We start from the raw sequence: 12814 nt of genomic DNA, 5'->3' as shown, positions 1-12814 counted from the left end.
TGAGACTTGAGATCAAGACTGAATTCATGCTGTTCCGCCAGCCGTGCTCCTTACTTCTTTGATTTGGGAGCTGAGCCCACACCTAGAGCCTGCAGGTGGTGGCTGGAGGAATTGGGGTGCTGGGACATTCCAAGCCAAGCTAGTGGCTTATCTGGTGGGCAATATAGCACAGCCAGCGACAGATATAAACACATGGGGTGGTGAATGGTGATAGGAAACAACCAAGGAAGCTGGAGACAACTTCCCAATTCTAGACCATAAGGCACTTGTCTTTTACTGGAGTCATGGATCAGGTATAAGACTTAGTGGAGGCAGTGGTCTTTGGAAAACGCATGCACATAGAGTCTTTTTTTAAAAAATAAATTTATTTATTTATTTTATTTATTTTATTATTTTTGGCTGCATTGGGTCTTTGTTGTTGCGCGCGGGCTTTCTCTAGTTGTGGCGAGCAGGGGCTACCCTTCATTGCGGTGCACAGGCTTCTCATTGCAGTGGCGTCTCTTGTTGCGGAGCACAGGCTCTAGGCACATGGGCTTTAGTAGTTGTAGCACGTGGGCTCAGTAGTTGTGGCTGGCGGGCTCTAGAGCACAGGCTCACTAGTTGTGGCGCATGGGCTTAGTTGCTCCATGGCATGTGGGACCTTCCCGGACCAGGGCACGAACCTGTGTCCCCTGCATTGGCAGGTGGATTCCTAACCACTGTGCCACCAGGGAAGCCCGCACATAGAGTCTTGATAGTGCAATGTGAGCATCTGGGTCTCTGTAAGTCCTGCCTTCCCCCATGGGGTGTTTCCTGGAGAGGAATACTGACCTCCTCTCTTCCACAGTCATAGTGAGCTCAGAGAGAAAACTTTTAAGATCGTAATGCCTGCTCTGTGAGTTGGCTTCTCTGTGATAACCCAAATCTTACTCCCTGGGGGTCTGGAGAAAACAACCATAGCCCAGGGGTCTCCCAGGACAGCAAATGGTAATAAACAAAAACAGAGCAGGAAATAGGATCAGGATGAGACGTATGACTCCTCTCTTCATTAACTGTTCCAGGGGGAGTAGGGAGAGCAGTAGAGGCCAGGCCTGCAGAACCTGTTAGCCCTGCTTGGCATTTGGTGGGTACGGAGTGGGTGAGAGGAGGACAGGGCTTCCTATAGTAAAGGAGGCCTGTGGTTATCAGGCCAAGGAGGTTGGTGACCACCTCAGCACAGTGTGCAGCTCCTCAGCTCACAGCACAGTCTGAACAGCAAGTCTGACATTCTGATTCTTGACAGAGGGTGGCCAGTGCCCATCGTTGATGTCAACAAATATCATGTCAAGAGCAGGGCAATAGGGAAAACTAGAGTTCTTTCTTCTCAGGACTTACAAGGGCCAAATGCCTGGCACTTTCTGCAGAAGGCTAATAGCTGCCTCATTGCCAAGATGAATCAGGGCCTCATTTGTCACAAGCAATGCTTGTTTCCATCACTGTGCACAAGGGGGCCTAGGGGCTGGGTTGCCCATCATGAGATGGTAGCCATGTTTGATGAGGACCTCCTAACTGTTTACAGACTTGGGGGGTGATGATCAGTGTTTCTAGAAGGATTTGCATGGTTTGGTGCGGTGCTTCTCAAACTTCAATGCACAGGCGCATAACCTGGGTGTGTCTAAGAAATTCAGATTCCTGGCTGGCTACCACGATGATTCTGATTCAGTCAGTCTGAGGGAGCTCTGGGAGTCTGTGTTTTTAATAAGCTCCACAGGTAATGCTGGTGCAGGTGGGCCATGAATCACAGTGTGAGGAATATGGGTACTGTGGGACGAGTCCTGGACTGGGACTCAGGAGAACAGAGTTCTGGCCTTTGATTGTCCCCCAGCGTGGTGTGCAACCTTGTGCAAGTCACCTCCCATCTCCAGGCCTGTTTTCTCTATAGGAAAAGAAGAGAGTCTCAACCCAAGGTGCACAATAGAGTCACAGTAGTAACTAATAAACAGCTTTGACAAAATGCTGGTGCCTGAGCTAGAGTGTCGCAGGCTAGCATGACATGTCAACACATTGGGGTGACTTCGCCTGTGTATGCATGTTTAAAGAGTTTCCAGATTCTAATTACTGCTGGAGTTGAGAACTACTATCTAGGTGATACCCAGGGCTGATTCTTGTTCTGGAATTCTGAACCTGTTCAACACTGCATTACCTATGCCTCATTTCTTCATTAATTCCTGACATGGAGCAAGAGTTTTCTACGTAAACAATTTCCAGATAATTAAAGAGTACTCTGTTAAGCACCAAAACTTTCACCCTTCTTTGATTTTTCTTCTTATACAAACATCAAATCTTTTTGATGATTTAAATTTACCACTATGGGACTTCCCTGCTGGTGCAGTGGTTAGGAATCTGCCTGCCAAGGGAGGGGACACGGGTTCGATCCCTGCTCCAGGAAGATCCCACATGCCGCGGAGCAGCTAAGCCCGTGCGCCACACCTACTGAGCCTGTGCTCTAGAACCCATGAGCCACAACTACTGAAGCCTGTGCTCCCTAGGGCCCACGCACCGCAACTACTGAAGCCTGCGTGCTCTAGGGCCCGCGTGCCGCAACTACTGAGCCCACGCGCTGCAACTACTGAAGCCTGTGTGCTGCAACTACTGAAGCCTGCGTGCCTAGAGCTCATACTCTGCAACAAGAGAAGCCACCGCAATGAGAAGCCCATGCACCGCAATGAAGAGTAGTCCCATCTCGACACAACCAGCGAAAGCCCGCGTGCAGCAATGAAGACCCAACCTGGCCAAAAATAAAGTAAAATTAAAAAAAAATAATAAAGTTACCACTATGGTCATTATTTTGTGATTTATTCAATAAATATGCATTTGGTATCCACTGTGTTAGGTTCTTATGAAAAACTGTTATATAGAGTAGTCAAAAGTGTGTGGACCATGGGCCAGTAATAATAAAAATGATAACTAACATTTAAACATTCATCAAGTGCTTACTCTGTAGTAGTCATTGTTCTAAGCACTCTATCTCATTTAATCCTCACAACCATCCTCTGAGGCAGGTACAGCTTATCCCCATCTTACAGATGGGAAAACCAAGTCACAGAGAGATTCTGTACTTTCTCAAGTTCTCACAGCTGGTTTAGGCAGATCCAAGATTCAGATCAGTCCTCGATCTCTCTGTGTGTTCTGAAACAATGTTGTTCCCCTGCCAGAGCTTCAGTTTCCTCCTGTGCAGAGTGACTCTGGGCCCCTTTGAACCCTCACGCCTTATGAGTCCATGTCCACCCCCAGGTCCCTTAGGAGGTCCCTCACCTGCATCAAGGAGAGCCTGCGTATCTTCGTCGACCTGGGGGAGAGAGACAAGGCTGCTGAGGCCTGGCTTGGGGCTGGGCGACTCCACTACCTCATGCAGGAAGACGAGCTGGTGGAGCTGTACCTACAGGTAGGCCTCCCGCAGAGCTTCTCTGCTGACCTGGGCCATCCGGGGAGGCAGCTGTACCCTCCAAAGTGATCAGCTAGAACTAGGGAGGGGTGATGTCCTCGTCAAGCCCTTGGAGGGACGGTCAACTGGGCTGCTCCCTGAACCCAAGATGGAAACCAAGGTGGTCTGGCAGGTTGAATACAAGCAGCAAAGGGCCAGTCCCTGAGTCCCATATGCACGTGTGAGCTCTCAAAGAACATGGTGGGAGACTTGCTCATCTGTCATGTCAGTTTTATCCATTTTTCCAAAACTTGACACACACCTTGACTTCAGGGTTTTGCTGCAGTTTGAGGGAAGGTTGACGTGTGTGTGGTATTAACATTATTGTTCTTTTATGATTTTTTAGTTTGCATATCTTTAATATCTGAGATATAACATAGTATAGTGATTAAGTACCTGGGCTTTAAAAAAGACAGGTGTGGAATCAAATCACAGGGCCATTGATTATGAACCGTGTGACTTTGGGCTTGCTACGTGAGCTCTCTGGGCCTCAGTTTCTTCATGGCTGGACCTGTCTCTAATAAAGATTAGGTATAACATTTGCATAGTAAACATATGCATATAAAGATGCTTGGGACCTAGTAAATGCTTAATAAATGGTATTTCATCATCATCATTATCTGTACAATACTGACACGATGGTATATAAGATTTGCTCCATCAAAAATATGCCTGTTATCTTTTTTTCCTTCCCATTTCTCATTTTCTCCCCTTTTACTCCCCCTTACTCTATTACTTACAATCGCACAAATTCATTTCCACCGAGACTTAATAATGCTTGTGTAGCATTGATTGAAGCCTTACTATGCATGGGAGACTTTGCTAACGCTTCACGTGCTTGATATAGTTTAATCCTCATTACAAATGCAGCAGGAGTCTCTACTGAAATTACCATTTTACAGATGACACTCAGTGAGACTGAGTAACTTGCCTAAAGTGATACAACTAGTAAGTGGTTAAAACTGCACACCAGCAGTGTGACTTAAAGCTTTTACTTGCAGACTCTATTCTGCCTTGGGATTTTAGAGCTGGAAGAATTATCAGAGAGCAGACAATTCAGTCTTGCCTTTCTGTCTCCGGGAGACATGCCCAGAGGGAGCTATTGGGGTTGTTCATTGCTTGGTGGCAGAACTCCTGACTCTAGGATTCCATCTCACTGCTTCTATCTTTGTGTAGCTGCATATGCAATAAAAATAACTGAGGGATCTTGCCCCAGTAATTCACTGTCCAGAACTGGTCCCAGGCACCCACAACCCTAGACTGTCACCTGACTTGATGTTCTGCAGTTATTCCCACTGAGGTGAATAATTCCTACCTAAGGATATTTGAGGTCCTGTGGCTGTGCTGCAGATGTTGTGGTACATTTTCTACGTTCTCATCACATTTTGTTTAGGTGCAAATGTGAAGTAGCTTGTTCAAGATAAAGAGGTCATAGGGGCCAGGAGAAGGGTAATGGGCTGAAAGACACTAGCATTTGTTTGCCACTAACTATTGATGTAAACTTGAAAGCTCCTTATTCTCAGCCTCAGTTTCTCCATCTAGGAACTGTACGTGTTGGATGAGATCACTCTTCCCAAATTTCAGTCATTTATACATCAAGTTTATAGTTTTGCCATATCCAGGTACCTCTGTACCATTATTTATTTTTCTTTGACTCAACTTCAAATCAACTTAGCTTTTTACACTAAACAGTGCTATCTAAAAGCAGAGGTTTTGAATATGATTAATCTTTTTTTCTGAAACACATTAAAATAAATACTTGGGCCTCCCTGGTGGCGCAGTGGTTAAGAGTCCGCCTGCCGATGCAGGGGATACGGGTTCGTGCCCTGGTCTGGGAGGATCCCATATGCCGCGGGGCGGCTGGGCCCGTGAGCCATGGCCGCTGGGCATGCGCGTCCGGAGCCTGTGCTCCGCAACGGGAGAGGCCGCAACAGTGAGAGGCCCACATACCGCAAAAAAAATAAAATAAAATAAAATAAAATAAAATAAAATAAATACTTAACTATTACAAGATGTTTGTGTGCTGCTGAAAACCATTTCTAGGGCCACCAAAGTAATCTCTCATAGCATGGTGGGGAAATGCTGGACTAGGGAATCTTACTAGCTTTATGAGTGTGAAGACAACTTAGGGTTCAGGGGACTTTAGCAGAGGGTTAAGCTAGATGGTCAGGATCTCATTCCTGCCAGTCCTGTGGACATTTGGAAAGTCCTTCTCTCTGCCTTTGACAGCAGTCTCTGTCCCACTCAGGCAGCCATCCAGAAAGCCCTGAAGTCAGAGGAGCCCTCCCTGGCTCTCAGGCTCTACGAGGAAGCAGGTGATGTGTTCTTCAATGGGACCCGCCACAGGCATCGTGCGGTGGAGTATTATCGAGTAAGTTGTGGGCTGCACAGTCAGCAGTATCCCTAGCTAGGTTCTGGCACAAACGTGGGCAAGGCCACTTGGACTTCGCCCGGCGTCCCCTTCCCCTGTCTTGCTGGTATTTCTTTGTCTTCCCTTCCTCATCCAATGCCCACAGGCTCTCCCTGTCTTCAGTCTAGCAGGCTCTCAAAGAAGGAGCTGATAAACTCTGTCATTCTCAGGCTTGATAAATAAAGTATCTTTCCTGAGAGAACATACCATAATAATTACAACTTTTGGGTGCATAGTAGTTTACAGTTTGTAGCACACTTTTATGTTGACCAGAATGTTCCTATGTACATGGTATGGTGGGAGATGATTGGTCCATGGGTGAACACTTTTGCTTTACTGTGTTTTCATTAAGTATGCATTAAAATATATTTTAAAAATTAAAGATGTATAATACCAGTTCATCAAACCTGTGATACCACAGATATTATTGCAAAGAATGAGGCAAGAAAATAGAAGACAGTTGATTTAAGAAATAATACTAATTAAATAAATGTTCAGATGTTAAGCAGATATGTGAAGAATCATAATTGTTGTTCGTCACTGACTGAAGTTGGAAAACTCATTATCTTATTTGATCCTAAAATTTCACTTATTCAGATACTTATTCATTCGCTTGTTCAATTGTTTATTCAGTCATCAAACATTCATCAAGACCCAGTATGTGCCAGGCACTGAGCTAGGGGTGAACAAGAAACATGTCCCTGACTATTGAGGTGCTCTTGGTCATATGTATTTTATAGATGAGAAAACTAAGGCTCAGAGAGATGAAGTGACCTGCCCAAAGTTCTATCATAATAAAAATAATAGAAATGACTATTTACTGGGGACTCTCTCAGACACTATGCACATACTCCACGTATGTACTTTGTAGATTAGCACTGTGGGCACTAAGGGAGCGTGTAGCTGGCGGGTGAGTAACTTCTCATGTGACCTTGAGGAAAGTTATCATCCCTTTCCTGCTGTCAGTTTCAGGGAGCCTGATGACCTCTAGTTCTTCCACCTCTGAGCCATCCCTCAACCCCTGGCAGTAGGATGCAGTACAGCCTCCTAGAGTATGGTATGTGCCAATGATTCTCAGCTAGACTAAGGTTCCTTGTGCCTCTGTTCTCAGGCTGGGGCTGTTCCCTTAGCAAGGAGAATGAAGGCAGTGAGAACCGAGCTCCGGATTTTCAACAAGCTGACAGAGCTGCAGATCAGCCTGGAAGGCTATGAGAAGGCTTTGGAATTTGCCACCTTGGCGGCCAGACTCAGCACAGTCGCAGGTCGGTGGTCCTAATTGTCCAGGGTATTGAATGGGAGGGGGTAACACTCCCTAAGGAGGGACAACAAAGTTGTAAGGGCATAGGCTCTGGAGTCAGACTCCGTGGGTTCAAATTCCAGGTCGAAGTGTCAGGGAGCCCCCAGTTAAGCAAGCTACTTAACATCTATAAACCTCAAGTTTGTCATTGGCAAATCAGGATTAAAAATGGCACCCACAGGGCCTCCCTGGTGGCGCAAGTGGTTAAGAGTCCGCCTGCCGATGCAGGGGATACGGGTTCGTGCCCCGGTCTGGGAGGATCCCATATGCCGCGGAGCGGCTGGGCCCGTGAGCCATGGCCGCTGGGCCTGCGCATCCGGAGCCTGTGCTCCGCAACGGGAGAGGCCACAACAGTGAGAGGCCCACATACCGCAAAAAGAAAAAAAAAAAAAAAAAAAAATGGCACCCACAGCAGGCAGTTGTTATGAAGACCGATGATCATACAGGTAAAACCCATAGCACAGTGCTTGGTACATAGTAAGTCCTTGATAAGTGTTACCTGTGCACACTAATTATTATATTATAGTTGGTATTATTGGTATTATTCTGAGTGCAGGGTAAATGGTATTTTATCCTATGCACAGGCAATGCCCCATTACAAAAGCACTGTGCCTTAACTTATTAATTATTAGTCAAGTACACATTTTCTTATGGAATTGAAATGTAAATGAAGGTCAGATTCCCATTAACCTAACTCCCTCAGTAGCTGAAATAGCTTGCATTTACAACAAAAGCTAATGAGGAACAGTGTAGGTCATTAAAACAGAAAAAAAAAGGCAGAATGAAAAAAGATAAACTCATCTTGAATGTTGGTGCTTGGGGAAAAGCAGGTTTTATTAGAGGATTGATTAGATGTAAAGGCAAATGGAGTCTTCTGTGATAATTCTAGAACGGACCTCTGGGCATTCTCAAGGGCATGAGATGTGGCTGGTACTGGACTTTATTGTATTTAATTGCACTTCAGAGCTCTCTCTCTTTTCCTACCTCTCCCTTTACTGCAGAAAACCTTATTTGTGCAACTGTCTGCTAATCTCAGGAAGACCTTGGGGGCTCAGGCAGCTCCCTCTGGAGCATTCTTTATCCTTCCTTGGACAGAAGCTGAAAGGAGACTATATCCACCATTTCATGTGACTCCCTGTGACTGGACTTTTCCATATCAGAGAGTTGGATTTTCTCTTTTAGCTTTGGCTTTTGGCTCTTTGAAGCCTAAAAGTGATGTTTTTAGATTGCATCAAATAGCCACCTTGCAAATACTCCAAAAACACAATTGGAAGCATTTGTTCTCTTTAAATGCTACTTTGTGTTAAAGGAGTTAGTTATTGAAACAAGAAATCCACCCAAAACCAAAACAAGCCAAAGATCCCTTAGACACCAAGATTCTAAAGCATGAGTTAAAAGTGAATGGGTCTCTGTAGCTTATTTGAGACTGAAAGCTGGTGAAGGGTAGAGGGTGACTGCTGCTGATGACAGCCCCAGAGAAGAACTCTAAAGAGAGAGACTTTCATGTGGAGAAAACATGTTATATGAAGTTATTCATTGTCAGAAATTCTTAGCTACTCCATCGAGCTAGTCTTGTCACCATTCCCACGACAGAGATTTGGAAATAATTATTTCCCAGAATTCTGAGTTACAGTGGCATCCACAATGAGAAAATTTTCCTCAGGAATTGTCCCAGAAAACCTTGTCCAGAACACATACTCCACTTAGTCACTCTCATAGATCCCTGTGTTTTCTTTTGTAGTACTTATCACAGGTGTAATCTTACCTTTGTGGGATTATTTAAGGAATGTCTGTGTCCTGTGAGACAGTAAGCCTCATGTGGGCAGGACTTCTGCTTTGTTTGCTGTGTCCCAAGCTCAGTCCCTGATACCTAGTAGATCTTCAAAGAATTGTACAGAATGAATGAGTGAACTAATGATGCAAAGTGTTGGCTTCAGGATATCTCTCTCAGTCTTCCAATTTCTAGGAGATCAGAGGCAGGAGCTGGTGGCCTTCCACCGTCTGGCGACTGTGTACTATTCCCTGCACATGTACGAGATGGCTGAGGACTGCTACCTGAAGACTCTGTCGCTCTGTCCACCCTGGTTGCAGAGCCCCAAGGAGGCCTTATACTATGCCAAGGTGTATTATCGCCTGGGCCAACTCACCTTCTACCAGCTGAAGGTAAGAGCCAGGCTTCCAAGGTCATATGAGAGCTACTGTCCAACTATATTCTTTCCTCACCCTGAGCCTTCAGGGTAAAGTTGAGAGGGGTAAGATGGGGAGTGTTGTCTCATAGGGTGGGGAGTGGCTCCTCTGGGAACGCAATGACTTTTCACTTAGCCCCCTTGGAGCCCTCAAAGAGGCTCCCATCTCTGCTGAGGAGGCAGGTCCTAGTTCTTCTCTTTTCTTGCCCTGCTGTGACTTCTGGGCCCACTTCATCTGTCAGGTACTATGGGCACATTGGTCTAGTGCCTGTGAGCTCCTCTAGGACCTATGAAAATATATGAGACCCAAAACAATACATGAGACCCCCAAACAAAAGAACTATAAGCTCCAAAATTAAAATCAAAATTAATTCTCAACTGTATGTCTAAAAATGTTATAGATTAATTAGTCAATTGCAACTCACTTCTTATAAAGTTGTATAAACTATTTTAGGAGAAATCTAGGTACGTGTTAACGTTTGAGATAATAACATGCAGGGTCTTAGAACGTAAGCAAGCCTAGGTCCTAAGAAGACCATAGCCCTGACTCTTCTGTTTGCTCTGCTGGAGTTGAATCCAGAACTTCTTATTTTTCCAGCCACTTCTAGAACTGTGTGTGTGGTCTATAATTCTCAGTTACAATTCTGGCCCTTGAACCTTGTCTCTGGGCACTGGCTTCCCTTACCAGAGGTCTCTGTCTGCTCCAGCACAACGCTTAATCTCTTCATACAGTGGCTTCTGAGTCACTCCTGTGTTTGGCCCCCAGGGGACCCTTAGGGCAGCTCTGTTGTCTTTTTCTTATTTGCCAGAGTGTTTCTGGCCTAAATTTATTATTGACTGATGAGGGTTAATGGGAACCAGTCATCCCTTTTTGAGTCTCACCGGAGGAACCACCTGTTCTGCATCCCAACCATTAGGGAGGGACATGGGGTAGTGAAGGACTCCCCCACAGTGATCTTGCCATTGTCCCACAGCTCCCAGGAAGTGGGACAAAGTATGTGTGATCTGATTGCATCAACCGAGGGCTCTAGGGATTTCAAGGGAAAGCGCTCAACTCAAAGTAGCTTAAGCAAAGCAGGAGATTTTATTGGCTCAAGGAACGAGGAAGTTCAGGTATAAGTTTAATTTCAGGTAGTTCTGGATGCTGGTACTCAAATGTCATCATGGATTTCCCCACCTCTCTCTGTATCTCTTGGCTCTGAATGTTTTTGCTTCTCTCTGTTTCTTGGCCTCTTCTCCTCCAGTTATTGACAGGCTCAAGCACCCATCTAAAAGGGTGAGCAACCATTTTCTCTGTTAGGTCACACACGAAAGGTCCCAGAGAGTGACTTGGGACAGGTCAGCTTGAGTCATTTTCACATACCTGAAGCTCTGTGCCCAGGGTGATGCTGCTTCATGATTGTCTGAGCTTGGGTAAGGTGCCATCCCTGTGCCTGAGGAGGAGGGCCGCCAGGGTTAGCACTGTCACAGAACTGCAGTGGAGTTGGTAGGAGGAATTCCCTCAAGGAACCAGGAGAAGGGGGTGGGAGAGGATGTCAGGCAGACAAAAGCTACTGTTCTTAGCTTTCCCTGCACTGCCTCTTAGCCTTTCCTGGAAATGTCTGCTAATGCTATCTCTTCTCTGCCCCCATGCCGGGGGTTAGGATGCCCATGATGCCACTGAATACTTCTGGCTGGCCCTGGCTGCAGCAGTCCTGCTGGGTGACGAGGAGCTGCAGGACATCATTAGGACCAGGCTGGACTACATCCGCCAGAGCCCCCTCTGGCATAGCAGCCTCTCTGGGCGCTCCTCAGAGAGGGCGCGGTGGCTGAGTGGCGGGGGCCTGGCCCTCTGAGAACAGCTGTCCCATCTCCAACCAGTTGCCATGGTCAGAAGCTACCTCTCTGCTCTAGGCTCTTAATCTGGGGGTGGGGTTCAAGTCATCACCTGGCCCAGCCTCTCATCTCAGAATGGGAAGAGCATAGTCCAGAGGGAGAGGGCTCATTCCAGGTCACACAAGGCATGGACGGTGGAGCAGGGATTAGGAGTCCTGGCTTTGTGTCTAGAACCTTTCCAGTAGACTGTGGCCCTTCCACACATACAGACCCTGAAATGCACTTTCTAGACACACAGTTCTAGAGAAAATGAGACCCCTGCCCCTAGAAAAGCTGTCTCCTTCCCTCAGTGAAGAAATGAGGCATTGCACTGGAGAGAAGACCAGCCCATTGGACTTTGTTCCCTTCATTGACTTTTCTCAGGGAAAGACCCCTCCCCTTGCCAGCAGAGAAGCTAGTCATTTGTTTTTTTTCTCTCTTCAACCAGAGGGGGTGCCACTCCTCCTGTCACGGGGACTGGCAGGCGGGAATTCACCAAGCTATTAGCTCAAAAGACACAGCCTCAGAATGGCCAGGTGGAGTGCACAGGAGGTGAGGTCTGATGTGGAGGCACCATCTCCATCCTGCCCCGAGGCTCTGCTCCCTCATAACCTCCCATAAACCCAGGAGAAGGCTCCCAAGGGTCAAAGCCTAAAAACTGAGCACTAAGGAAGTTATGACATAAATTACATGTAAATAGTGTATATTATTAAATATTGCTCATTTACGTTTATTCACACATTTGTCTCCTTAATAAGAGGGAAGATGAAAACTAGTTAGTTTTGCATATTTTATTAATTATATATGAGTCACTAGGTCCGGCCCACACAGAGAGCGAGGGAATTACCAAGGGTGTGGATGCCAGGAGGTGGGGAGAAGCTGCCTACCACAGTATATGAGTCCCTTGATGACGGAATCAGGAATTTGCTAAGGCAGTGAGCTCCAAGTATGGTCCACTGACTGGCTGGGCCAGCAACATCAGCGTCACCTCTGAGATTGTTTGAAATGCAAATTTCAGGCTCCACCTAAGACCTCTGAAGCACAGTCTCTGGGGCCAAGGATCCCTGGCTTTACCCTGTTTTCCAGGTGATTCTAATGCACACTGAAGCACAAGAAGCACTCCTCTGGAACCATGGTTCTCAGAGAATGTGAAAAGGAATCACCTGCGGAACTTTCAGAAAATGAACTTTCTGGTTCTTACCCCAATAATTCTGATTCAGTAGGCCTGGGAGACACCCCAGGAACATGCATTATTAACGAGCATCTTGAATGACCCTGATGCTGATGGTTCACTCTTGCTCGGAAATGTGGAAACATGTAAGATCTAGCTATAGGGATCGCCATCTGACCCCCACCAGCTTAGATTTACTGTAAAACCCTCTGCCCTTACTTTCTGGCTTCTTGGAGCAACCAGATGAGTAGTGGTGTGATGGGGTGGGATGGGGGTGGTGAGTTGAGTCAATAGTGCACCTTCTAGTCACCAATGCTGTGTACATATCGGTACATCTTATTTTCTCTTAGGAGCTTGGTTGGTTGTTAAAATGCTCTCTACTTTAGAGTATTCTTCACCAGAAAGGAAATGAAGTGACTTAGTCCACTACCATGTAAGATAGATGTGGTTTTGC

General features: G+C 46.3%; 1 protein-coding gene across 5 annotated transcripts in view; it reads left to right on the top strand.

The window, feature by feature from the left end:
- SH3TC2 (SH3 domain and tetratricopeptide repeats 2) overlaps positions 1-12587 on the top strand; it is a 60687-nt gene extending 48100 nt beyond the window's left edge. For 3 of the 5 annotated variants that reach the window (XM_060093605.1, XM_060093604.1, XM_060093607.1), the window contains 5 exons: positions 3253-3403; positions 5691-5813; positions 6964-7114; positions 9116-9312; positions 10979-12587. In XM_060093605.1, the coding sequence (XP_059949588.1) occupies positions 3253-3403; positions 5691-5813; positions 6964-7114; positions 9116-9312; positions 10979-11170 (814 nt within the window). In that variant the 3' untranslated portion in view covers positions 11171-12587. Of the gene's footprint in view, positions 1-2507; positions 2747-3252; positions 3404-5690; positions 5814-6963; positions 7115-9115; positions 9313-10978 lie in introns of those variants that run through there. The other 2 variants (XM_060093606.1, XM_060093608.1) reach the window with 2 other exon arrangements.
- The last annotated feature ends 227 nt before the right edge of the window (positions 12588-12814 follow it).

The sequence above is a fragment of the Mesoplodon densirostris genome, chromosome 3 (assembly GCF_025265405.1).
Source record: "Mesoplodon densirostris isolate mMesDen1 chromosome 3, mMesDen1 primary haplotype, whole genome shotgun sequence".
NCBI lineage: Eukaryota > Metazoa > Chordata > Mammalia > Artiodactyla > Ziphiidae > Mesoplodon > Mesoplodon densirostris.
The sequence above is the reverse complement of the archived record's forward strand: the minus strand, read 5'-3'. Positions and strand labels throughout refer to the sequence as shown.